The 27,371-nt window shown below is 36.9% G+C and overlaps 1 protein-coding gene and 1 long non-coding RNA gene across 13 annotated transcripts in view; one reads left to right on the forward strand and one right to left on the reverse strand.

The window, feature by feature from the left end:
* The window catches only part of LOC137495979 (uncharacterized), a 72,021-nt gene that overhangs the window by 43,033 nt on the left and 1,617 nt on the right, over positions 1-27,371 (reverse strand). For 3 of the 10 annotated variants that reach the window (XR_015477236.1, XR_015477235.1, XR_015477232.1), the window contains exon 3: positions 23,481-23,654. The exons of 4 other annotated variants lie outside the window; for them this stretch is intronic. This is a non-coding gene — a long non-coding RNA (uncharacterized LOC137495979). Of the gene's footprint in view, positions 1-11,765; positions 12,983-19,931; positions 23,655-27,371 lie in introns of those variants that run through there. 3 more of the 10 variants (XR_015477238.1, XR_015477237.1, XR_015477239.1) reach the window with 3 other exon arrangements.
* LOC141375121 (uncharacterized) overlaps positions 1-27,371 on the forward strand; it is a 36,515-nt gene that overhangs the window by 8,658 nt on the left and 486 nt on the right. Inside the window, exons 3-15 of one of the 3 annotated variants that reach the window (XM_087237973.1) lie at positions 2,042-2,098; positions 2,936-3,310; positions 3,509-3,565; positions 8,362-8,733; positions 18,283-18,660; positions 18,844-18,900; positions 21,853-22,224; positions 22,865-22,921; positions 23,284-23,340; positions 23,548-23,641; positions 25,886-25,946; positions 26,015-26,089; positions 26,159-27,348. In XM_087237973.1, coding sequence (XP_087094099.1) covers positions 2,042-2,098; positions 2,936-3,310; positions 3,509-3,565; positions 8,362-8,733; positions 18,283-18,660; positions 18,844-18,900; positions 21,853-22,224; positions 22,865-22,921; positions 23,284-23,340; positions 23,548-23,641; positions 25,886-25,946; positions 26,015-26,089; positions 26,159-26,233 — 2,087 coding nt within the window. In that variant the 3' untranslated portion in view covers positions 26,234-27,348. Of the gene's footprint in view, positions 1-1,444; positions 1,526-1,638; positions 2,099-2,935; positions 3,311-3,508; positions 3,566-8,361; positions 8,734-10,998; positions 11,056-11,236; positions 11,331-12,678; positions 12,740-12,807; positions 12,880-12,948; positions 16,047-18,282; positions 18,661-18,843; positions 18,901-21,852; positions 22,225-22,864; positions 22,922-23,283; positions 23,341-23,547; positions 23,642-25,885; positions 25,947-26,014; positions 26,090-26,158; positions 27,349-27,371 lie in introns of those variants that run through there. The other 2 variants (XM_087237975.1, XM_087237974.1) reach the window with 2 other exon arrangements.

Here is a 27,371-nt window from a genome sequence, read left to right on the forward strand (position 1 = left end):
GGCCACCTGGAAAGGAGGACTGTCCTTTCCTCAGTGGAGGGCCGGGGAATCCCCCTCTTGATGAATGCAGCATGCCGTTTGTGGCCGATGGTATCCAAGAAAGAGCGGTTTCTCCTCGCTCCGGGTGTCAAAGCCCAACGCTGCTAGCATGGGATGCGCTGCCTTCCAGCTTGCAACCTTTGTGCACATCGCCAAAGGGTCCGAGGGCATCAGAGGGCGAGCTCTTTCTCTTGCACCTCTAGCTGCTTCACACGATCTTACATTGAGATTGAAGGTAAGAGTTAATCTCAACTCTTTTTTTGGGACGCACCACTTTCCAGGGTGAACACTTCCCATCCCGAAGCTGCCCCACCGTGCGTGCGCCTGTGCTCGTTCCAGTGATGCTGCTTGTTTGGGCTCTGTCAGCCTGACTTGGCTATGCGATTCAATTAGCCATCAGCCTCCCCTGTTCACGGGTGAGTATTTCACAGCGGTCATCGACCCTGCGCCCCTGTCTTAAGCAAAGAGATTGTTGTCCTCCTGGCAAATGATGCAATCAAGCCAGTCTCTCCAGCTGAGAAGAAGAGTGGGTTTTATGTCCGTACTTTAACGTACCCAAACAGCCATGGATTTTAACCAATGCACCGGGTGACCATCCCCCCGCTGTGTCACCACACCTTCAGTCCTTGGATGAACCTTGCCTTCTATGAGCCTTGATGCCCTTTAGAACAAATTTCCAGTTATGGAAACTCGGGCTGTTTCTCAATATGCGTTCTTCAGCGGTCTTGCGTCCTCGTGTAACGTCATCATCAGCTGCCTAAGTTCAGTTCCAATACTCAAGACCGCAAGTACGGAGGACCCGTGAAACTTCCCGGATGTGTTCTTGATATCGAGGACGCACCGATGCAGACTTGAGCACCGAACTCGCTCTGGAAGTCCCAGAAGTCATTGCGACTGGAGGTGGGAAGCGCTGCATTTTATCTAGATTTATCATTAAAGTTCATAGATATTAATTATTTACCTCAGGAGTTTCCCTAAATGAAACGAAGAAAGTAACATTACCACGGACATCTTAATAAAGGAATAAACACATTAAGGGTGTTTGTTTGCTGAAAGTCGTATTAAAATCTGTTTTATTTATATTGTGCAACATATATTTATAATGTTTTTATGCAAAGTATATATTTTGAAAAGGGGAAAAACAATAAATCGTTGTATGAAGGCTGTAATGTTTAAATAATTTACCATTTAAAACATGTGAAGGTCATGTGACCATCAGGAAGAACGCAGCATCTCAATTCTCAAAGGACGCATTCTCTGCCCTCGCGGTCTCCTGAGTTCGTTCTTCCGAGGACACCTGGCAAGACCGGTCTCCACAAGAACGCAAGTCCGTTCTCTGCGTTCTTGGAATTGAGAAACAGCTTCGGTCTCCAGCTCCAGCTTCAAGTCTGATGCACTCTCTCAGGTGCTGGTTATACTGTACTAATGATTAATCACTAGCACATGTGGAGCTGTGCTCTGCCAACTAACTGGCATTCATTGGCCAGTTTTCAAATGCTGTGGTCACTCAAGAATTTGAGCATATGAAATTCTGTAGTACAGCACTGCGAAAAGAGGCGGGATTAAACAAGATGAAAAGACATTAAAAAAAAAATTGAGCGATTGGTCCATATTTTAAATTTCTGTACCGAGAGGTCATATTTTGATCATCGATTGATCTCACACAGTCATGTGATGCGATTTCATTGGTCGGAGTTCACCAAGCTCGAACTTTCTAACGTAGCAACCTGCAAAACAGTTTTTGCATTTATGGTCTGTTGCATTCGCATGCGTATGAATGGAAGTCTATGGGAAGTTTAAGGGCTTTACTCTTCAGAGAGTAAAACTGGTCGCCTAGTATCTATGACACATGTCTCCATGTAACCAGGATGTTATTCACCATCATGTCATTCAAAAATAGTACATCTCTTATATCAATGAAGAATGCAATGAAGGAATTCTGAAGGAAGCCTGCTTGTCTATTCATTTAATGTGTCATTTTTAATATAAATTTGTTTTTCAGAAGTTTCCACACTTAGCTTGGCCTTTATAATGGTTACACCAGTGATGACCACAGCTGGTAATGTACTATACTCTTGTCTGGTGTGTTTTTAAGTAAATATAGATTTATTTATCTTGTTTTTCTCAATGCATTAGTCATAATTCCTGCTGTTTCAGTAACTCTGATTGACAGTTTTCTGAGCACCTCATGTCTGATCCCTCCATTACTGACACAATGAATATTGTCTATATTTAAATACTGAATACCGTCATTATTGTGAAATCATTGGTTAGTTGGTGAGGCAGAGCACAGTGTCAGGATTACAGGAGTCTACATTTCTAGTAGTAACACAATAATTACTAATAACAAAGAAAATGTTGTTACTATTAAGAAACGTGTAATTAGAATTTCAGCTGTTAATACATGCTATCTGTAATTATATCAACCATATTAGTGCCTTTGAACTTGAATATATAATATGTATAATAACAATATGAAAAAATTGGGAAAAAATTATTAGGTTTCTCCATTAAAAAACTATACATAACTACAAAAAAAGCAAACTTAGAATACAGAAATATCCTTTTCCAAAGTGATATTCAAATAAGCTGATTTTTCTAATAATATTTGTTCATTCCTGCTTCAGGTTGTTGCTCTGAGACTCGTCATGTTTAATCTTTACTTTAGTTTAGTAGTTTGTCTTTTTCTTGTCCGAGACACACTGGTATTAAAACAATCCTGTAACTGCATTAGAAAGAATACAAATGTAAATAAACTGACAGAATTTAATATTTTGTTAAGCTTTATAATTTGTGAATTGTTAAACTTTATTCATTGTGAGTTGTCCTTACCAGTTCTAGATGATTTTTATTAAATTATGCTGATTTCTTTTTTAATATGTATGTGTTATAACAGCTAATCTGACTGACCCCTGCAACAACTACACTGTGCTGAATGACTCATGGAGATCCGTCAATAATACATATAACACCTACTGTGACCAGTCAGTCTCCTGGAGCGGCTGGTATCGGCTCTTCATTAACGGTCTGAGTGCTCATATCCCAGACACATGTGTTGCAATGTCTAGATGTGGCACTTCTTTCCCACTGTGGATTCGTGGTGGACACCCAACAGTACAGGATGGAGTCGTCACTCGAGATGTCTGCGCTAATGCTTACACTTACTGCTGCTTTTACGGCTCTTATCCAATTCGAGTCAAAGCCTGTCCAGGAAATTATTATGTCTATGAGCTGCTTAAACCAACTATCTGTAATTTAGCCTACTGTGCAGGTAATTATATTCACATCAGCTCTTTCTACACATTCATGATATTTGTGTGTGTTTCTGATTAAGGATCATAATTAAGAGGATGCAAGCATTTTAATGTTTAAAGATGATTAAGTTTGTCAGTATAGTCATATATCTAGTGTTTTCATCACATTCATGGAGTTTGTCTGTTCATAATGTTTTATTGATGTACATTTTCAGATGTTGGCAGTGTTATCATCAGCTCTACAGCCGCCACACAAGTGGTCGTCACACCTGGTAAAGAAATACTGCTTCCTTTCAGTCAATAACTAATAATAATGATTAAACATTAATAATACAAATTATTATTAAGCATCTTTCCAACAGATGAACAATAAAAAAGTTTGACAGGAGTGTTCAGTCATTAGAAGTTGTATTGCTATATCTGGCCCTCGTGCAATGTTTAAATTTACTACGGCTTTGTTGTGTTAGGGATGAAAACATCCACTAAATTAAACTGCTGGAAAATTGCATCAGATAAATCTTTTTTTTTTCTTCAAAATTATTATTTTTTTGCATAAATCTGTTAATCAACCTTAGTCCTTGTAACGCCACGCCAGCAGAGGGAGCCCTCGCCTGACTACTAACTCAGCTCCGCTCCCTCTGCAGTCACTTCCTGTTTGTGTAGTATTTCAGTGAGAAATCAGGCCATGCTTCCTTGCGAAGTATTGCCAGTTCAAACTGCCTTACCAAATGTTTCCAGGAGCCTTTCATGACTGCCTACCTGTGTATGACCCTGCCTGCCTTGACCAATTATTAACAGTACCTAAGGGTTAAAAAAACAAGCTATGAATATATTTTGAAATGTATTTGGGAACTCTTCTATACATAAAGAGTAAATCACTGAACGGTGAACTAGTGAGCATTGTCTACCAGTGCACATACTATATAGTTACAATAGTTCAATAATAACTGTTTACCAGTATTAGGACGCTGTGAGAAAACAGTATGTGGAAAAATTGGAAACTGTTAAAGAACATTTCCATACGTTTACAGATATTCACTGTAACCATAACAAAAACAAACTGCATCGTGATTAAAAATACAGAAAAAAAACCCTGTGACAAATATATACAGAAAATTAGTGATATTTATAAACAAATTTCGGGAGGAGCGCAATCAGGGTGTACTTACACTATGCTATCTGAACTGTGCCCAGGCCCGTTTTCTGGATCGTTTGAGAAGTGTGAGTGCTCTGAATCGGGCTCAGGCACGGTTCACTTGGCCGGCACTGGCCCGGTTGGAAGAGGTGGACCTGAGCGCGGTTCGCTTGGGCTTTGGCACGGTACACTTGTAGTGTGAGTGCAAAAAACAGTCAAACTACTTGCTCTACAAACAAATGTTTGCATGACTACACAGACCAAGTAGAATACTACAACAAGGAAATATCAGTTTGCAACATCAAATAGCGAAACGAGCAGTTTTTAATGTCTAAAAATGAATGGAAGGGAATGAGACCGGAAGTCTCGTGCCAAAAAGATTCAAATGGCAGCGGCCGCTCGTCTGCGGAGAATAAGGTCAATATGCATATCTGACAACCCTCCCGTTTTCCCCGGGATTCTCCCGTATTTTACAGTTCTATCCCGCTATCATCCCGTAAAGGTATTTTTCCGTATTTCTGCTGTATTTTCAGTTTTTTTCTAAACAGCTGAGCCTCCCTATAAGCAAACCCATACCGCAGAACCACCAGGGGTCGCCTCTTGCTCTAAAATGGGAGTCTTCTGTGCTTTCGCTTTGTTTAGGAATGAAAACACATTTATAAATAAATACTAAGAACGTCGCGATTCCATTTCCTTTTGATTACAGGTGCCGTCGCCCATCCTATACAATCCCCAAAACAGTCATATAACGGTGCATGACTGTCAGCTGACGTGCTCCATAGTGATAAACTGTTTCCCAAACAGATTGTGTACACGCGATTTAAAGCGGAGAGAAAAAAAGTCTGGCTTTTGGGTGCGTGTTTAAACAGACATATATATATAATTAATAATAATACCATATAAGGATGTTGATCTTGGTGGGTTTTTTTTCCCAAACTAATTCTGTCTTAAATGAGCATAAAATGTAAGGAAAGCAGTCGAATGCTTTCATTATAATGTTAGATATGTGCATTTTTAAAGTGACACCTGTTATTTAATATAATAAAAAATCTTAATAAATGAGAGATTCATTCGTTGCTCTTTAAACAGAATGTGTCAGTTATACAGTGGAGAAACAGCTAATGAGATTTGATAGCTTGAATCTATTTCATTATAATAGCTATTAATTTTAATAAGCTGAACCATTTGCTAATGTATTTGCTACTAATTTATATATTTATTTTTCTTTTGTTAATAATAATTTTAAATCATATTACTGACTATTTAACTGTTTATTTACAATGAAACAGCTTCAAATGAACATATTTAGTAATTTAGGGATTTTAAAAAGAGGGGTGGGAAGGGGGGTGGGGGAGTGGTCCCTTATTATGGTGGGCATATCCCTTATTTTCACATCCCAGTGTTGACTGGTATGTATATGTATTTAGTGTTGTCCAAATTGGAACACTAATGTTGTTTTTACTAAGCGGAAATTCAAACCGTTTCCCTGATGATGATTGCCAGATAAGCAAAATAAATGACAAAACTACCAAATAATACCTGCCATGAGTATAACCGCATTCACCATCAGGAGGCGTTATAATCACTCTCATAAGAGAATTTTGCTTTCATCATCAAAAATAAATAGTTATCCAACATGTGAGCCCGATAGCTCCGCCCCTTTCATTACGTGAGCAAATCTGCAATCGTTGAGTGCGTAAAGTGTCCAACAATCCACACTTCATTTACCTGCTGAATGAGTGCATCATCCGGGTATTTAAAGTGCACTTATTTTAGAGTTTAGTGTGAACGCACTACTTACACTATTTATACTACAAAATGGCGTAGAATAGTGCATAAGTATGCGATTTAGGATGCACCTAATCATTCTATAATCCAATCAGCTCAAGACCAAACCCCTATAAGTAGTCAAACACATCATACATCTGTTTACTCTTGACTTCGGCATCCCTCCACCACCCCAACTCCACATTAATAAACCCCATCCCTACTTAAACCTGAGGGGGTAGTGTTCTGGAGCCAGACTAGACACTGCGCTTGGACCCTATCTCTCTCTATCCTCATAAGGGAATAATACGAGTTAAGGTGTCTTCCAGAGCTCAGAGCCCTTTCCCCAGACAGCACGCCAAATACGCATATTCTAATCAGTCAAGTATCTGTGAGTGTGAACTCGTGAACTACATCTTGAAAATTCATTGTCTTTTCACAGACTTTTCTGAGTGAAGCAACCATAGACTGTAAAATATATGGACGTAGTATCCGTGACGTCACCCATAGGTTTCTAAAGAGCGCAAAAGAAGACACAAGTAGGCGCCGTCAACCGTCGTCATTTTGTTGGCGCGTCATCACACCCACGGCGGGATACCAAACAAGGGCAAAGAGGTCGAGAGTGAGCGGAGCTACAGACACCTGCTGGTATTTAGCTTGGACCTGGTTCAGACACATTTTACTTTGGGAGAATGCTTAATACTTTATCACCTGCGACTCGTTTGTATTCTGACCACTTGTGCTTGGTTGTATACTATATCAATAAAGTGTTTAGACTTTTAAAAACACTGCTGTAATACATTGAGCCACTAAACATTGTTCTTATGACGCTTTTCAACAGGAGGAAAACGCGAAATACTTCCAAACACTTCAGATACAGTCTGTGTTAGTAAATGCAAGACTATTGATGAATCTAGCATAACACTGTTTGACAACGCTTCAGATGACCGTTCTAGAGCCTACAGCTAATCAATCTGACAGATTCTGGAGTGCATTACAGCTCTAAATATAAATATAAACGATAAATGATCTTAAATAAAACAAATACATGTATAGAGATGGTATATAAGTATATAACTTTACTCACATGGGAAACGGAGGCCACGTGAATGGTTTGTGAGCACAATTAAGTGCACTCAGCATGCCAAGCCATCTAATAATTGTAGGAAACAAGTCCAAAAGGCAGTCGACTGTGTAAAGCCACATAAAACAACACAGAAATACGATAAATATGCCGAGTTCAGTGGCTAATCTGCAGGATTCAGCTGAGGTGACGGCGACAAACGAGACCTAGCTGTCACTCAAGTGGCCACGCCCTTAATTATGCAAGCTTAATATAACCTAATATAAAGGAAACGGATGAGTTATAAAAAAATTCACCCCCTCACAGTTGTCATGAAGGGTAACATTAGCTGTATTAACCAAAATCTTTTTTTGTACCAGGCTGTAAACACCTTTTTTCTGCTGTAAAGTTGGCCATTCTAACAGTGGCCTCAATTGAAATTTGCTCTGTTTTGGAGCCAGGAGCGGCCAGGACTAGCGGAATTTCGGATGAATTGCAGTTTTAGTTACTTCCGTATTGGCTTCCTGAGAGAGAGCGGGAGGTTACCGCTTGGAAGCAACTAACAAAAATGTTTGTTTATAATTTTTGGCTTAAGAGTAAATAAAACAGATATGCAGCTGTTAACTTCAATAATGTGTTATTGGATTTAAAAATACATATATCATTTTTAAAAGGCTATATTGTATGCATTATTTACTTTTATAAATACATCTATATTAAGCATAAATCATATTTCCACTCGTGGTCAGAAGAGTGCTCATAGTGTGTTTAAATTGTAAATGCTGCTTCATTAAGAGTCTGATGATGAGCTGCTGTGAGGGAAAACCTTAATTTTCTCTAAAATGAATCAGACAGAGCTGATTGGCTAGATTAAAAAAACATGTGACTGGATAATGAGGACATCGACTTTAGATCATTTTAAATATGAAGACCGCCTAAAACAGAAATTTAAGGTGATTCACGAACATGTGAGTGTGCAAATGCAGGAGATTTAAAATGTGAAATGAATGCAAATGAGGTTGAGCATTAGGAATTAGTGTTTTGGGAACATTAATATTAAGACTGTGAGTTTATTCTCTTATTTATGGGTTATTTTTCTTTAGATCCCTGTTACACCTACACTGTGCTGGACGATCCATGGAGAGCCAACAGCAGTCAGAAATCAGGCATCTACAAGCGTGACATTTTTGTCTCCTGGAGCGGCTGGTATCGGCTCTTCATTAACGGTCTGAACGCTCATATCCCAGACACATGTGTTGCAGTCTATAGCTGTGGCACTCTTATCCCACTGTGGATTCATGGTGGACACCCAACAGTAAAGGATGGAGTCGTCACTCGAGATGTCTGCGGTAATGATGGCAGCGGTTACTGCTGCTATTTTGGCTCTTTTTCTATTCGAGTGAAGGCCTGTCCAGGAAATTATTATGTCTATGAGCTGCGCAGTCCATCTTTGGAATCTTCAGTCTACTGTGCAGGTAATAATATTCATCAGTTCTTTTACACATTCATTATATCTGTGTCTCTGGTTATTTGTCTATTACTAAAGATAGTTGTTTCCATTGGAAACAACAAACTTGTGCAGACTGTAGAAATACGCGATATATGAATGGCCTCTAAAAGGCCGCCGTCATTTGCAATCTCCAGCAGTTGATTTTCTTGCACAGCCATGGTGGATTCACCTGATTTGTTTACAAGTAGGTTGCGGATCTATTCCTTGGCAGTATGCGGGTCGTTCACTGGGCCTTTTCCCCTACACAAAGAAACTTTCCAAAGACGTCTGTTTCTTACTCATTTTGCTGCTTGCGAGTTAAATTTGGGCGCTAAAGTGATTAAGATGCAAGCGGTCATTTTTCAAAATAAAAGACTTATATAATAAATGATTGTTCAGACTCGGATAATAAATAAAACTGAAATAATTAAGGATTTCTTGCGCAGAGCAGTACCATTTGATCCACGGACTGGTGGTTGAGGACCACTGAGCTAGAGGATAAAATGAATTAAGGCAACATGATCATCATGATCCGTCTTTCGGATGAGACGTTAAATCGAGGTCCTGACTCTCTGTGGTCATTAAAAATCCCATGGGACTTTTCATGAAAGAGCAGGGGTGTAACCCCGGTGTCCTGGCCAAAGTCCCTCTTTCGGTCCTTACGATCATGGCCTCCCAATCATCCCCTTCCATCGAATTGGCTCGATCACTGTCTCTCTACTCCACCAATAACTGGTGTGTGGTGAGCGCACTGGCGCCGTTGTCCTGTGGCTGCAGCCGCATCATCCAAGTGTATGCTGCACACTGGTGGTGGTGTGGAGAGACCCCCCCTCATGATTGTAAAGCGCTTTGGGTGTATGGCCATACACAATAAATGCGCTATATAAATACACATTACATTACATTCTCCTAATTGTCCACTGCAAAGCTCGCTGAAGTCACCTTGTGGGCTGTGAACTCCCTGTTGGGAATCGCTGAGCTAAAGCACCTAAATGTTATTTATAGTAAGAGGCATCGTATCCTTGCTATCTGTAGTAAATCAGTCTGGTCTTTAACCATTTACTGAAATCTGTTAGAAATACTTATTTCTGCTTTGTGTATGCATTTTGGTTCTATTAATGTAATTCGCAGATGATCCCAACCTTAAATATCAAACCTTAAACCAACTTTCCTGAGCTCCAGGAGGTGATTGGTTTTCTAAAGTATTTCCCATTTCACGCTCCAGGGCTTGTGTAGCTTCCCGAAGCAGCTGAGGAACAGACTTCGGCATGTTTATGCGGCCAATTGTCAAATAGTCCTAGCTGCAGCCGTGACGAGAAAATGTAATACCCGCCATGCAGCAACGGCCGAAGTATGTGGGCGTAGCCAGCCCAGAATGCGTTTTCAATTTCACATTACCTTTCATTCGTCACGATGTATTTAATGAAAATGGATCCTTTTTTATTTTCATTTTGCAGCAAACAATGCAACTGAAGTGCTAACTGAAATACAGAAATACATTGCCATTTAACATATTGTGTAATTGTTTTGTGCTTTACATTTTTAAAATTAATTTTGCTACACATGGTGAAAATGTAATCCTGCGTTTCCTATACGCGAGTGTAAATGCATTTAGGACATTTAAATAACATTTAAATGATCATTTGCTACAGTTTCTGCTTGTACTTTATACACACCAAATTCAGTTTGTGTATTGCATTTTCAATTCAAATTTGAAACTTATAAAGTATTAAAATGTGGACACAATTGACATGTTAAAACCTTAATTGAAATAAGAAATGCAATCATCGTAATTTAATTTTCATTCTGCAGCAAACATTGCACACATGTCTTGGAAAATGCTAATTAAAATACAGAAATACATTCCCATTTAACATATTGCATTGCCATTTTGCATATTACATTTTAAAATGAATTTGCTTCCATAGTTGGTACTGAGTGTGTGTTGGTCTGTAGAACTGTATATCTGTATAAATGATGTATATAATGAGAAAAGACTGATCTCTCATCAGGATATCTGCTGTATCTGTAACTAGTGAAGTTTTAACATGTTACAGTTTTCAGACATGCTGAAGTGGAACTGGCTAGTTTTAGTTCTTCTAGCCAGAACTTTATTCTTCATCCTTAATAAATCCTAACTAGAGAGTTTTAACTGTAAGGCTTGGTTTGTCAGTTCACATGAAGCACTAGTAAATATTTCCATGTACTGCTAAGTTCAGCATTATTTATCTGATTGTTGATTGTTTTTCAGTTGTTTCCAACATCACCAGCATCAGTACAACAGTCACACCACAGACGAGCTCAGCTGGTAATGTAGTCTGATGATTCCTCTGTTGAGTGTAGAACTGAACAGGTGTGTGAGTGTGTTTGTGAATCTGGATGAAGATGAGAGATAAAAGTGAATCTGAATCTGTGCACAAACCTTTGAGTTGTGGTAAAGGTGTGGGTCATTGTGAGGTCAGTGTATGTTTTCTCTCTTGTCGGTACAGAAAGCAGCTCATCTTGGGTCTTGATCACAGCAGGAGTCATTGGAGCTGCTTTTCTGATGTTTGTAATTCTGATGGTTTTCATGTTGATCAGAAGGTGAGTGTTCAAACTGTACAAATTCAGCTCAGGATAAAAAATTGTGCTTTAGTTTACATTTTTGCGAAGCATAAAATACACTGCTCTGGGTATATTTTGTTGCAGGTTTCAATGTCAAATCCACTAGAGGGCGCTGTCTACATGTGTGCAAATCTGAAATGCATTATTACATTTTAAATAAACTCATACTTGTCCACTATCACTGTAGTCACTAAGACAGTAGCCTGTTTCTCTTCATCTTGTATGTTTGGTAATTGTTTGTACTGTTCTCTTGTGTTGATGAATGAGATGTTAAGGGTAGGGATGTCCTTATCAGGTTTTTTTGTCCTCGAGTCTGAGACTAAAATCATTTGATTTTAAGTATCTACCGAAACCCGATTCGATACTTCTATAATACATAAAAAAATAAATAAAAAAAGAGAAAAGAAACAAATCCAGGATGTTCCTTATTTTTTATTTAATTCACCTTATTTTTACATTCAACATCTATGTTAACAAAAAGAGCACAAGGTAGCTTGAACAATCAAGTAATAAATAACATGAAATCTTCACTTTTAGACTTAAGTGCAACAGTAAATATTTAATTAAAAATCTAATATAAAAACAAATAGCATCTCAACGTAAAATACCGGCAGGCAATCCCAAGTTTACATATCTCACAGATTGCTATGGCAATGTTGTTGTCACACAGACATGCCACAGATGCCACCCTGACTAGGCAGCTGCCTAGGTCACCTCTATAAACGCATCAGCCACGCGTCATATGTATATATACACATACATATTCGAGTCCTGATCAGGAGGTAGCGTCCGATTCCGATCGAGTCTGAAACTGCATGATCGGGCCCGATTTCCGATCACGTGATCAGATCTGGACTTCCCTAGTTAAGAGTGTATGTTTTTTATGTTCGACAGAGCAGGAAGCTGCTAAAAACTGCATTCATGCTGAGTCAGGCCCGATTAACTTTTAATCTTTAAAATTGATAAATAAATAATAAAATAAATTTAGTGTACATTGTGCTGTACATTTCATTTATTTGCTGTTTCCTGTGCAAAGAACGGCCTGAAAATAGTCCTTTATTGGCTATATGTCCCAGTAAATATCATTAGAGTGAAAATAAAAGTTGTTAGTGTCGTACTGCCCTCTAGTGTTCATTTTATGTAGGAACTGCAGTTAAATATATGAGTATGTTTTTGCGGTTTCACAAAATAATCTAGTTAAAATATCTTTCAAATTTAAGTTGAAACCCGACTTAATGACTAAAATAGGTTTAAGTTACATAAAAACATTTGTTTAGTCAGTTTGTGTTCAGTTTGTGTTCAGGTTCATTATTTCTTCTTCTCACAGGAAGCGAGTGACTCCATCAGCAGAGCAAAACCACAAAGGACCACAACCACAGCACAGTGCGGTATGCAAATCTCCTCATCTGTGATTGGTCGTTGATGAACAACTAATTAATCCTCTCATCATTGTCAGGTGGAGCCTCCTGAAGTCTCCTACATGACCCTTGACCCCAATTCCAGATGCTCTGAATACAACACACTGGATGTGAGTTACTCTGCTGGCTCTGTTTATGATATAACATCTGATCTTACTCATCATGTGTTTATTCTCCAGATTATGAAGAGATCCAGTGAAAACATGAAGAACTCTGAAGGAAAATACCCAGATTATTATAATATTGTCAACTGAATGTTAAACTTTGTCCATTTAATTTGAGAATCAATGTGTTTTTCATTAAAAAATACTTCAGAGATTTAAATAATGGACAAGAGGATTTGCATTTCCAGCTTTGCACATGACCAGCAACCGCCTGCTTGTGAAAAACTCCAGCATTGCTTAACAAGTGTCTAGTAAATAAATAAAATAATTAGGTGCGGAAATTACTCAACCACAAGATGCCGTGTGTTCTGATTGCATTTTTAATACTTCATGGACAGTTTTGTTTTTAAAAATCTGTAGAGGAATAATAATAATAATAATAATAATAATAAAAAACGCTTAATACATAAACTTGTTTGAAACGTTAGATTGTTTAATTTTTCTTTCCTTCCTTTAATCTTTTTAGTATTTCTAATTTAGCTTGCTTTAGAATTAAAATGCTTTAAAAGTGAAGCTTTACAAATAAATGTGAACTGGAATGACCTTGTGACATCATCTCATGATTTGCTGTTTCTATATACAGTATGCATATAAACAGGCAGGATGTGCATAATGTAATGCAGTTTTAGTGGGGTTAAAATTATTACTATTTTTATAGTCCCAGAGTATTCAAATATGTTGTGTGTTTTTTTAAGAATGTGTTGTGCCCTATAAATGCCCTAAAACAATGACAGAATGAACCATTAGAAGACATCAGCATTCAAAACTGAGTTAAACTAAGGATTAGGATTGTTGAGTTGACCTTGTATTATACATTATTTTAGTATGTTTAATCCACAAGTCCAAACACATGCGCTATAGGTGAATTGGGTAAGCTAAATTGTCCATAGTGTATGTGTGTGAATGAGTGTGTATGGATGTTTCCCATTGATGGGTTGCAGCTGGAAGGCTATCTGCTGCGTAAAATATATGCTGGTTAAGTTGGCAGTTCATTCCGCGGTGGCGACCACAGGTTAATAAAGGGATTAAGACAAAAAGAAAATGAATGAACGAGTGTTTCATATGTAGAACTTTATGATAGAAAAGAAATTCCATCACTGTTACCCTGATGAAGGCAGCTCTCTGCCGAAACGCATAGGTTTTTAAGGATTAAAATTATTAATTTAATACTTTTTAATACGTATCTTTCGAGTGCCTTGGACTGATTTTTGTCGTTTATTCTAATGAATCTCTTGCCCAAAGAGAGAAAATGTATCAATCTCTAGTGTATATGTTTTTATTTTTGGCACGATGATGCATGATTTATATGTATGATGCATATAAATATTTGACTAGATATTTTTCAAGACACTTCTGTACAGCTAAAAGTGACATTTAAAGGCTTAACTAGGTTAATTAGGTTAACTAGGCAGGTTGGGGGTAATTAGGCAAGTTATGGTATAATGATGGTTTGTTCTGTAGACTATTGAGAAATATATAATGTGAAGGGCTAATAATTTTCACCTTTAAATGGCTTTAAAAAATTAAAAACTGCTTTTATTCTAGCTGAAATAAAACAAATATGACTTTCTCCAGAAGAAAAAATATTATTAGACACACTGTGAAAATTTCTTTGCTCAGTTAAACATATTTTGGGAAATATAAAAAACAAAATTCGAAGTAGGGCTAATAATTCTGACTTCAACTGTATTTAAGGAGGGAGGGCTACAGGTTTTATGTTTCACAAAATATTTTTGCATGTCAAGCTCAGAAGCTCCTACAGTGAAAACGAGGGTTTCCTCCATAAGGAGTCTTTTTTTATTTTGACAAGTGAATATTTACAAACATACATTTCCAGTTTGTGGGATGAGAGAGTTTTATCTGTGAAGTAGATTCACATTCATAAACTAAACTATAAAAAATTACAGTGAATATCTGACAACCCATATTTAAAGCAATCCTCAGATGGCTTGAACGTTTGCATTGAAGTGAAGATATTTAAAAACAAATTTCAAGAGGATACCATGCTTATGATTGATCACAGCTGGTCCCATATCACCTTCACATCTTGAGCTCAAACTCCTTTCAAACGGGAGGGAGCCCTGGGCTCGAGGATATTCTGAGCTCAGGGCTCTCTACCGGGGAAGCATGACAAACACGCATTATAATCAACCATCAGCTACGTTTTTAAAGCTGTTTTGAATACAATTTAAAATTTGAATGTAAATTTGAATTTAAGGAAACGGTGCATAAAAGATATTTCCCCATCAGGATAATTACTTAACAGTAAAGACCACAGCACACAAATATTTGCTTTGTTAGGCGGTCAACTGTTTCAGGTGAAGACCACTGCCTTCAGCTCATATCAGGTAAGATCTTTCTGCTCTTAATAATGATGTTGATAAATCATATAAATCATGAAGTGGTTGAGTGGTTTGTGTGCAGTTGGATTTGTTTGAGTAGTTTGGGCTTTGAGCAGGTCAGGACTCTTATGAAAATCGAAATCATTTAAAATCATTCATTCATTTTCTTGTCGGCTTAGTCCCTTTATTAATATGGGGTCGCCACAGCGAAATGAACCGCCAACTTATCCAGCAAGTTTTTACGCAGTGGATGCCCTTCCAGCCGCAACCCATCTCTGGGAAACATCCACACACACACACTCATACACTAAGGACAATTTAGCCTACCCAGTTCACCTGTACCACATATCTTTGGACTGTGGGGGAAACCGGAGCACGCAGAGGAAACCCACGCCAACACGAGAACATGCAAACTCCACACAAAAGCGCCAACTGACCTAGCCGAGGCTCGAACCAGCGACCTTCTTGCTGTGAAGCGACAGCACTACCCACTGCGCCACCGTGCTGCCCTCATTTACAAATATGGTTTAATTATCGTCCATACAATTGTTTTTTAATGTTTCAACTGCGGGCCCTTAGAAAAGGGTTTAGCTTTGTGCAAGTCTGATATTTCATATATAAGGTCTTAAATAGTCTTAAATTTGACTTGATGAAACCTGCAGAAATCCTGACTGAGGTCTACTCGGGCTTATAAATCATACAGAATAATGTATTTTGAAAATGTACAAATGGATTGTTTCTGTGTGTGAAATAAATCCAATACACACCTTTATTTTTTTGTGTATGTTGTTTTGTGTTTATCATGCATTATAGCCGGTCCTAATTGTTTTTTTATGCATTGAACTGTGAAGGAAACTCATCTTATGGACTGATTAGTGGATGAAAATAAACACATCAGCCTGCCATAAATGACAATGACTTCCTCTCTGCTTGAAAGTAAGATTGTTTCTCATTGTTCAAAACAATGAATGTAGATTTCGTTGTCAAATTGCAATTCAATATGCAGTAGTATCATTTGTTTTTGTTCCTATTTCAGGTATTATAAAAGCACTGAGTACCATCTCTGTTGTAATGCATACCTATATATACACACACACATATATAGTCCAGTGTGACCACAGCTTTACTCTTCAGAAGAAAAATGTGAAAAAATATAATAAATTTTTTGTATATACTGAAAGTGAAGGTAAACTCTGTGTGACTTGCTGAAATGAGGAAAAGGCTGATAATTCAGTGGCCAAAACTGGGGGTTTATTAGCATTTGTTCACGTGACGTCTCATTTTAGAGCTAAGGAAAATATTTTAGTCTTAAATCTACTTATGTTTGACTTCAGAGGATTTAAAATGTGGCACACAACTCATGCTGTAAAATTTTTTTTTGAGTCGGGCAGCCATGGGGCTTGTTTAGTTTCTTCAGTTTACACAGAGATGACTGGAAAGTTTCATCAAACTAAACGGGTGTAGAAAATGACAGCAAATTATAGCTTGGAGAGGAAATCCTATGTTCTTCTAAAGAAAAGCCAACACAATGGTTTAGTCTGATTAGGGCGAGGAAAGAGGATGAGAAAATGTGCTTTTTTGCATGAGCTGTTAAATAAAAGCCTGTTTATCTATTCCTTTTAATTGTGTCCTTTTTAATTAATTTGTTTTTCAGAAGTTTCCACACTTATCTTGGCCTTTCTAATGGTTGCACCAGTGATGAGCACAGCTGGTAATGTACTATACTGTTATCTGCTGTGTTTTAACTGAATAGAGATGTAATGCTCCACTGCTTTATCTTGTTTTCCTCAATAATTCCTGCTGTTTCAGTAACTCTGATTGACAGTTTTCTGAGCACCTCATGTCTGATCCCTCCACTACTGACACAATGAATATTGTCTATATTAAATATTGAATAACGTCATTATTGTGAAATCATTGGTGAGGCAGAGCACAGTGGATTACAGCAGTCTAGATTTCTAGTAGTAACAAAATAACAAAGTAACAAAATAATTAACAAGTAACAAAATAATTTTGATAACATAAATCATAATGTTATCAAAATTTGATAACATAAATCATAATGTTACTATTAAGAAAAATGTGTATTTACAAGTCCTGTGGACAAAAAGGAGTACTGTGGTGAGAAGGGTGCGCGACTTATTTGAGGACCAGGAGGGAGATTATAATTCGTTTGCTGGCATTTTGAGTCCCGCAAATGCATAGACACTCCCGGAACTTCCGGGACACTTGGGATGACAAAAATAGAACTAGATTACACAGTAAATATATATTTTTTTCAGATATATCAAAATACTCAAACATAGTCATATGCGACTCTAAATTTGTTTTGACCTCAGAGCTGTTGGAGTGACGATGTCCCAGTCCCACTAAGACTTTAAGGCAGGTTTTACATGCAGCAAAGCCTCCTACAACATTGTTTTTACTGTCAGCGGCGTTTGATATCTGTAATTATCTTAACTGGCTATGAACTTGAATATGTAATTTGAATAATATCTGTAAGGCAGTGTGTAAAAATACTGTGTGAATAAGCATAATAGAGTGCTCCATCAAAAGACCATACATAACTACAGAAAGTATACTGAAATGACTTAATTATATTTTTAAAGTGTGAATATCTTTTTTCAGAGTGATATTCTGATGAGCTGATATTTTATTAGATATTATCAGTTATTCTAATAATATTTGTTCATTCCTGCTTCAGGTTGTTGCTCTGACTCGTCATGTTTAATCTTTACTTTTAGTTTAGTAGTTTGTCTTTTTCTTGTCTAAGACACACTGATATTAAAACAATCCTGTAACTGCATTAGAAAGAATACAAATGTAAATAAACTGACAGAATTACATTTTTTTGTAGGCTTTATTATTTCTGAATTGTTTTTTTTATTCTGAGCTGGATCCCTCTGAATGAGCTTTTTTTCTTATGTCTTTAGCTGTTCTTTTGGATGTATTTTATTTACAAAATGCTAATTTCTTTTGTGTATCTTTTATGTATGTGTTATAACAGTTAATCTGACTGACCCCTGCAACAGCTACACTGTGCTGAATGACGCATGGAGATCCGTCAATAATACATATAACACCAACGTGTGTGACTGGTATGTCTCCTGGAGTGGCTGGTATCGGCTCTTCATTAATGGTCTGAGCGCTCATATTCCAGACACATGTGTTGCAGTGTCTAGATGTGGCACTGATTACGCACTGTGGATTCGTGGTGGACACCCAACAGTAGCGGATGGAGTCGTCACTCGAGATGTCTGCGCTAACGCTTACACTTACTGCTGCTTTTACGGCTCTTATCCTATTCGAGTCAAAGCCTGTCCAGGAAATTATTATATCTATGAGCTGCTGAAACCAACTTTCTGTAACTCAGCCTACTGTGCAGGTAATTATATTCACATCAGCTCTTTCTACACATTCATATTTGTGTTTGTCCCTAATTAAGGATCATAAATAGATTTTGCTCTGAATAGGTTTACATGTAAATTACATTCTCAAATGTCAAGTGTTTTCATCTCCTTCATGGACTTTTATCTGTTCATAATGTTTTATTGATGTGCATTTTCAGATGTTGGCAGTGTTATCATCAGCTCTACAGCCGCCACACCGGTGATCATCACACCTGGTAAAGAAACACTGCTGGATTTGACTTTGATATTGAAAATAATGTTTTAGTTTCATGAAATGAATGATTTAGCGGACTGATACACGGGTTGGGGATCATTGGTATTGTAACAAAATTAGCTCAACTTATGAATATTAATGATTAATAATAAGAAATGATTAATAATGACTATTTAGTATTAATTTACAATTAATTTAACAAAACAAATAAAACAATGACTGTTCGCTCGTCTGAGCAGACTCTTTCATGGATTATTTATTTAGAAAGGAAATCTCACTTCACGTGAAGTACATAAATAGTTTTAGAAGTTTTATTAAACTTTAATAAGCTAGTAGCAAAATATTTTACTGTTAACATTTCTGTGAGGCAAAAACTACACAATCCAACATTGGTTATAAAGTGGTTTAATGACTAGTCTAACACAACGAACCAACATCTGATAAACAAACAAAAGAACAGCGAGGAAAATAGAGAATTTAGATGAAAGAATTACTAATTTCACTCAGTTCCCTCACGACAAGTAAGAACCGCCAAGACTATAAAAACACTTTTTTGATAAAGGGGCACAGATTAAAAACACACGACTAACACCTGCATTTGGGTCTCTATCGTGTTGTTGGAGTTTTTGCTGATGCCTCGAAGATGGAGTCTTTATAAAGTCCTTGTTTCAGTTTGCATGGAGTTTGTGAAGCAGATCAAAGTATATGCGAGGAGCAAACTTTAAACTGAGATATAATTTCCCATAAAAAAGAAACACGGACTCAGGTGAGCAGCGCGGGTACAGATACTAGTCCTGTAGATGCTGTGTCAGGACTTTCTGCAAGGATTTTGGGGATGTAGATGGATTTTAACTATTGGCACCTATTCTCTACTGACTGACCAATGGTGTGAGAGAAAAAGTTGCATGGGAAACTTTCTTTGTTCCTCTAGCTGGTTTTGAGGCTGTTCTATGGCAGACAAGCAAATTTGAACTCATGGTTTGAAATTACACTAAGCATACAGGTTAACATCGTACATCCTGTTTTATGAGCAGTAGGATTATGTACAAAGCAAAATGACACCAAACATGACACTTTTAGAAATGCATAAAACATAATTCATGCATTCTTAGTTTGTCTAATGCCTTAAAAAGGGCAAATACAAATAAGAGAAAATTAGGGGAGAGAATACATAGGTTACAAACACATTACATGTACATCGGACTGTCTTTTATTAGATTTCTATGAGTCCTTTTCAGTAGTGTGTGTCTTTCGGTGTGTGTTTCAAAGATGGTGGGATTTTTTCTTAGGAATGTCTTTGAACACTTGGTAGATATTATGTTACTGAGTGACTTTACTCTCAGACTTTTTGCAGCCGAAATTCATAAAAGTTATTTTAGTTGTAAAACATATCAACTCTGTGCAGTACTTAAGTTTAACCAACAACCCTTGGATGTTATAGCCTGATGATGAGCTGCTGTGATGGAAAAACATTTATTCTTTCTGTAATGGAGACATGATGATTTAGTATAAGAGATCAAACCGAGCTGGGGTGCATTTACCAAGCATTGACGTAACTAGCAGCTGAACTATTATAGTACTATGCATTGTTTAGGAAAAGAACGATGTAGTGACGAGTGTTTCCCAAAACCCATATTTTCTCTGTAGCAGATTCGTCAATTGAACCCCGTTAGTGATAATGTAAAACACCCATAATGATACTCTAATCGGGGTGGAGTAACAACTTCTCTAGAGAAGAACCCCATCATTTCTTTGTGCAAATTATTTTGTTTTACACACACACACACACACATATAAAAAACCAATATTGATTTTGGTAAAAACATGCACTCGCTTTCCATATTAATTGAAATATATGTTGGCACATTTTGGGCCTGTACGTGTAAAATCACTTACAAAAGCTAACACGAATTCTAATATCATTTATAAATCATATGAATAAATAAATAAATAATGAGGCTATTTATTAAAAAATGAAATTGAATATGTGTTATTTATTAGGAAATAAGGAAATCATGCTTTAATAATAATATTAATTATAATGATGATGATGATGATTATTAAGTAGGATATTATTCATTTATTTATATTTGTTGAAAAGTCTACTTTTACAATTTGACGCATGTAAACCACTGCAGAAATGTTCTAACCAGCAGGCCCATGTCACATACAGTACAGATACTTAATATATAACCCACAATAAATTAAAAGCATTAGCGTATGCTACATTTTTTTTGTTTTCACAAGCATTGGAGACGTAACATAAATTCCGCTTTTAAATAATAGGTCACCTATAGCTTTCGTCATGAGCCACGGCTGTGTTCAAAATGGCATCAATGTTTTCAAAGGGCTCTGCGAAGGGAGCCCAACTGAAAACATGAAGATTGCTAAAACTGTACTGTAAAATGCTTTGAAAGCAAATTACACCCAAGAGAGATGACCTTAATGCTTTATTTAAAAAAAAATCATTCCAAGTTTAAATGTTAGAATGTTCTAAACGAATAGGGCATAGGGGGGATAAGTGGGAATAGACCACAGCCAAGAACTATGTTTCTAACTACAGCTCCAAAAGTGTAATCGCAAGCATACAAGTTTGCGACGCAGTTTGCAAATATTCGTTTGAACGACAGATTTGAGAAACGCCAAATCAACAAACTATGTTTGTAATGACACAACTTTCGACCTTAATTGGCTAATGATGGTTTTCAAAAACGCACTCCTGATTGGCTAGATTTAAAAACATATGTGACTGGAAAATGAGGACATCGATTTTAAACTATTTTAAACCCAAAACAACAATTTTAAGGTGATTTACAAATATGTGAGTGTGCAAATGCAGGAGATATCAAATGTGAAATGAATGTAAATTTTATGCTTCAGGAATTAGTGTTTTGAGAACATTTATATTAATGCTGTGATTTCATTCTGTTATTTCTGGTTTATCTTTCTGTAGATCCCTGTTACACCTACACTGTGCTGAGCGATTCATGGAGAGCCAACAGCAGTCAGCCATCAAAATCAGTCTACATGTGTGACGCTTCAGTCTCCTGGAGCGGCTGGTATCGGCTCTTCATTAATAGACTAAATGCTCAGATCCCAGACACATGTGTTGAGAAGTATAGTTGTGGCACTGATGCTCCACTGTGGATTCGTGGTGGACACCCAACAGTGAAAGATGGAGTCGTCACTCGAGATGTCTGCGGTCACTGGGACAATTACTGCTGCTATTTTGGCTCTTTTCCTATTCGAGTCAAAGCCTGTCCAGGAAATTATTATGTCTATGAGCTGCTTAGTCCATCTACCTGTAGTTTAGCCTACTGTGCAGGTAATTATATTCACATCAGCTCTTTCTACACATTCATAATATCCGTGTGTCTGGTTTTTTGTCTATTATTAAGGATGAAGAATCAATGTTTTAATGATTATCACCATTTTCTTCATGAAGATTTTGGTTTGTTGTTATCGGCACATCACTGATCAGCAGCACACACTGACATTATATTATCTGAGTAAATCCATAACAAATGTTTTATATATTGAGAAAAGACTCTCATCTCTCATCAGCATCTCTGCAGCCTCTGTAACCAGTGAAGCTTTATTGTAATCAGTAATAAATATTTGTTAATGAATTATCTGTTTCGCCACACACAGTTACAGTACATAAACATTTAGGCTAAATGATTTCTTTAATTTAAACTGAACAAACTTCTATCTTTATATTTTTTGGATATATTTCTTTATCTTTATGTTGTGGTGTTCAGACATAAAGAACTAAAACTGACTTGATCATATTGTATTATTTAGAAGATTTTCTAGAGTCTTATTGTATTTCACTTTATCACCTTTAGAAAAATGAGTAAAAAATTGGCAGGTTTATACAAAAGACTGTCAGTTCATATAAATTACTGCTTATATGTTCATGTATTCTTTGTATGTTCAGTATTATTTGTCTGATTGTTTTCCAGTTGTTTCCAACATCACCAGCATCAGTACAACAGTCACACCACAGACGAGCTCAGCTGGTAATGTAGTCTGATGATTCCTCTGTTGTGTGTGTTTGACTGAGTGTGTGTTGGTCTGTAGAACTGTATATCTGTATAAATGATGTATATAATAAGAAAAGACTCCTCTCTCATCAGGATATCTGCTGTATCTGTAACCAGTGAAGTTTTATCATGTTATGGTTTTCTGACATGATGAACTGGAACTGGCTAGTTTTAGTTCTTCTAGCCAGAACTTTATTCTTCATCCTTAATAAATCCTAACTAGAGAGTTTTCACAGTAAGGCTTGGTTTGTCAGTTCACATGAAGCGCTAGTAAATATTTCCATGTACTGCTAGTTCAGCATTATTTATCTGATTGTTGATTCTTTACTGTTTTCCAGTTTTTTCCAACATCACCAGCACCAGTACAACAGTCACACCACAGACGAGCTCAGCTGGTAATGTAGTCTGATGATTCCTCTGATGAGTGTGTTTGACTGAGTGTGTGTTTGTCTGTAGAACTGAACAGGTGTGTGAGTGTGTTTGTGTCTCTGGATAAAGATGAGAGATAAAAGTGAATCTGAATCTGTGCACAAACCTTTGAGTTGTGGTAAAGGTGTGGGTCATCGTGAGGTCAGTGTATGTTTTCTCTCTTGTCTGTACAGAAAGCAGCTCATCTTGGGTCTTGATCACAGCAGGAGTCATTGGAGCTGCTTTTGTGATGTGTATAATTGTGATGGTTTTTATGTTGATCAGAAGGTGAGTGTTCAAACTGTACAAATTCAGACCAGAATACAAAATTGTGCTTAGTCTACATTTTTGCTAAGCATAAAATACACTGCTCCGGGTATATTTTGTTGCATGTTTCAGATGACAAATCCACTAGAGGGCGCTGTCTACATGTGTGCAAATCTGAAATGCATTATTACATTTTTTAAAAATCTCATGGTCGTCATCTAATGCTTCTCTTCATCTTGTATGTTTGGTGATTGTCAGGTTTTTTCGCCCTTGAGTCTGAGTCATTTGATTTTTAGTAAAAATGAAAAGCAAAGAAACAGATCCAGGATGTTCCTTAATTTTCATTTAATTCATCTAAACTCTTAAAATAATAAAATAGCCTGTTTTATTCGTGGCTAGAGCTTGATTAACTTTATTGACATCCTAGGCAATGAGACCTTAATTTTTCCTGACAGAGCGTGAGTTTATTGCATGCAGTGCTGTATTTGGTAGCACAAAAAACTCCCTCAGATCCGGGTAAGAGCTTTAAGCAACTTCATGCACTACTGAAAGACTTTTTTTTCCAGCTGCACATCAAATAAAGACATGCTTATAATAATCGATATCCACAACCTACAATAGCCTCCACTATCCATGAAATACGAACTTGCAGACTCTCTAAACAATAAGGAAATAATTGCACTTCCTAATTCAAAGCCCAGACGGCTTGTTTTGCAATTTTATGCCAGCTATACCAGCTGAAGAACGGTTTCGGCGTATTGTGATGTCAGCCGTCACCGTAGAAAGTCAAATTAATCGTACCTTTAAAAGTCTTAATCTTACCTTTAATTCTGAGAGTGTAGCTGTCCAAGGTACTGTTGCATAATTTAAATTATAGCTAATATATACACTCATAAGTAAAGTTTATTTATTAACTAATTTGGAGGAGATCACGTGCTTATGATTGCTTGGGGCTGATCCTGCATTATTCAATTTATGATTCACTAGTCAGACGATTCCTAAGCCACTATAAATACCCTAAGGTCCATACAACAGCCATCTTCATTTTAAAGAACCCCCCCCTTCCACCCCTAATCCTCCTCCCTTTCTAGATTGTTGGTACGGTGGTCCAGTGGTTAGCACTGTTGCCTTACCAAACCAGCAGACAATTCTGTGCGGAGTTTACACTTTCTCCCCGTGCTTACATGGGTTTCCCCCTGGTTCCCCAGTTTTCTCCCACCGTCCAAGACCATGCAACTTAAGTTAAATGACTAATACAAATTGGCACCATACACATGCTCTTAGTAAGTAGTTATCTCTTAAGAGCAATCGCTATCTGTTCATTAGCTACTACAGCAGGGGAGTTCTCCAGATCTACCTGAGCTCAAGCTACCCTCTCGCCTTGCTAATGGGAGGGAGCCCCGGGCTCGAGGATCTTATGAGCTCAGGGCTCTCTCACAGGACAGCATGCCAAACATGATTTATAATCAATCATCAGCTGAGTGTGAACTCTTGAAACAAGTCAAATTAATGAATAAAATAAATATGGATCCTTAAATGTCGGTATTGTTTTACCTCAAAAATGCATTTGGACAAATGTTTTATAAAAATAAAATGTACAATTTTCAACATTTTAGATATAGGCCATTGTACGATTCAGTTCAATATAAGTTGGACATTTATAGGGCTATGTAACATGTTTCTGTGTATTTTAAAATAATTAAAATAGCAAAAATAAAATTACAAAAATACAAAGATAGATTACATTTTGCTAAATATAATAGTCCTTTATATGCTTTATATCCTGAGACCATGTGATCGGATCTGGACATCCCTAGTTAAGGGTGTGTGTTTTTATGTTCCACAGAGCAGAAAACCTGCTAAAAAACAACATTCGTGCTGAGTCACGCCTGATTATCTTAATCTTTTTCTGTTCAAAAATGGTAAAATAAATTAACAAAATATTTTTTGTGTACATTGAGCTGTATATTTCATTTATTTGCTGTTGTGCAAAGAATGAAAATAAACCTTTATTGGCCGATAACATCCCAGTAAATATCATTAGAGTGAAAATAAAAGTTGTTAGTGTCGTACTGCCATCTAGTGTTCATTTTATGTAGAAACTGCAGTTAAATATGTTTAAGTATGTTTTTGCAGTTTCACAAAATAATCTAGTTAAAATAACTTAACTTAAGGACTAAAATAAGTTTAAGTTATATTAAAAAAATATTTGTTTAGTCAGTTTAGTGAGTTTGTGTTCATGATCATTATTTCTTCTTCTCACAGGAAGCGAGTGACTCCATCAGAAGAGCAAAACAGCAAAGGACCACAACCACAGCACAGTGCGGTACGTAAATTTCATCACATGTGATTGGTCAGTGATGAACAGATAATTAATCCTCTCATCATTGTCAGGTGGAGCCTCCTGAAATCCCCTACTACATGACCCTTTACCCCAATTCCACATGCCCTGAATACAACATGCTGGATGTGAGTTACTCTGCTGGCTCTGTTTATCATATAACATCTGATCTTACTCATCATGTGTTTTATCTCCAGATTATGAAGAGATCCAGTGAAAACACGAAGAGCTCTGATGGACAAGACTCAGATTATTATAGCATTGTCAACTGAATGTTAAACTTTGTCCATTTGTTTTAAGAATCAATGTGTTGTTCATTTAAAATAACTTTAGAGATTTAAATCCATCAATCTGGTGCATTTTATACTTAAAAATAATGGACAAGAGGATTTGCATTTCCAGCTTTGCACATAACCAGCAACCGCCTGCTTGTGAAAGACTCCAGCATTGCTTAACAAGTGTCTAGTAAATTAATCAAGAAATGAGCTGCGGAAATTACTCAACACAAGATGCCGTGTGTTCTGATGGCATATTAATACTTCAAGGATGGCTTTGTTTTTTAAAAATCCTAAAATCTGTAGAGGAATAAAAAATGCTTAATACTTATACTTGTTCGAAACATTAGAGGACTGTTTATTTTTTCTTTCCTACATTTTACCTTTTTAGTATTTCTAATTTAGCTTGCTTTAGAATTAAAATGCTTTAAAAGTGAAAAAGCTTTACAAATAAATGAACTGGAATGACCTTGTGACATCATCTCATGATTTGCTGTTTGTTTCTATATACAGTATGCATATAAACAGGCAGGATGTGCATAATGTAATGCAGTTTTAGTGGGGTTAATATTATTACTATTTGTATAGTCCCCATGTAATCAAATATGTTGTGTTCATTTTTTTAAAGAATGTGTTGGTCTTTTTTTCTATAAGTGCCCTAAAACAATGTCAGAATGAACCATTAGAGGAGATAAGCATTCAACTAAGGATTAGTAAAACTAAAAATTAGGATTGTTGAGTTGACCTTGTATTATACATTATATTAGTATGTTTAATCCACAAGTCCAAATATATGCGCAATAGGTGAATTGGGTAAGCTAAATTGTCCATAGTGTATGTGTGCGAATAAGTGTGTATGGATGTTTCCCATTGATGGGTTGCAGCTGGAAGGGCATCCGCTGCGTAAAACATATGCTGGATAAGTTGGCGGTTGGACCGTATGATTGAAAAGAAACTCCATCACTGTTACCCTGATGAAGGCAGCTCTCTGTCAAAAAGTGTAGGTTTTTAAAGATTAAAAGGATTAATTCAATAGTTTTTCCACATGTTTCGAGTGCCTTGGACTGATTTTTGCTGTTTATTCTGATGAATCTCTTGCCCAAAGAGCGCCGGCACATTATTTAAGCTCCCCCTG

The sequence above is a fragment of the Danio rerio genome, chromosome 1 (assembly GCF_052040795.2).
Source record: "Danio rerio strain M-AB ecotype USA chromosome 1, GRCz13ab, whole genome shotgun sequence".
NCBI classification, from domain to species: Eukaryota; Metazoa; Chordata; class Actinopteri; order Cypriniformes; family Danionidae; genus Danio; species Danio rerio.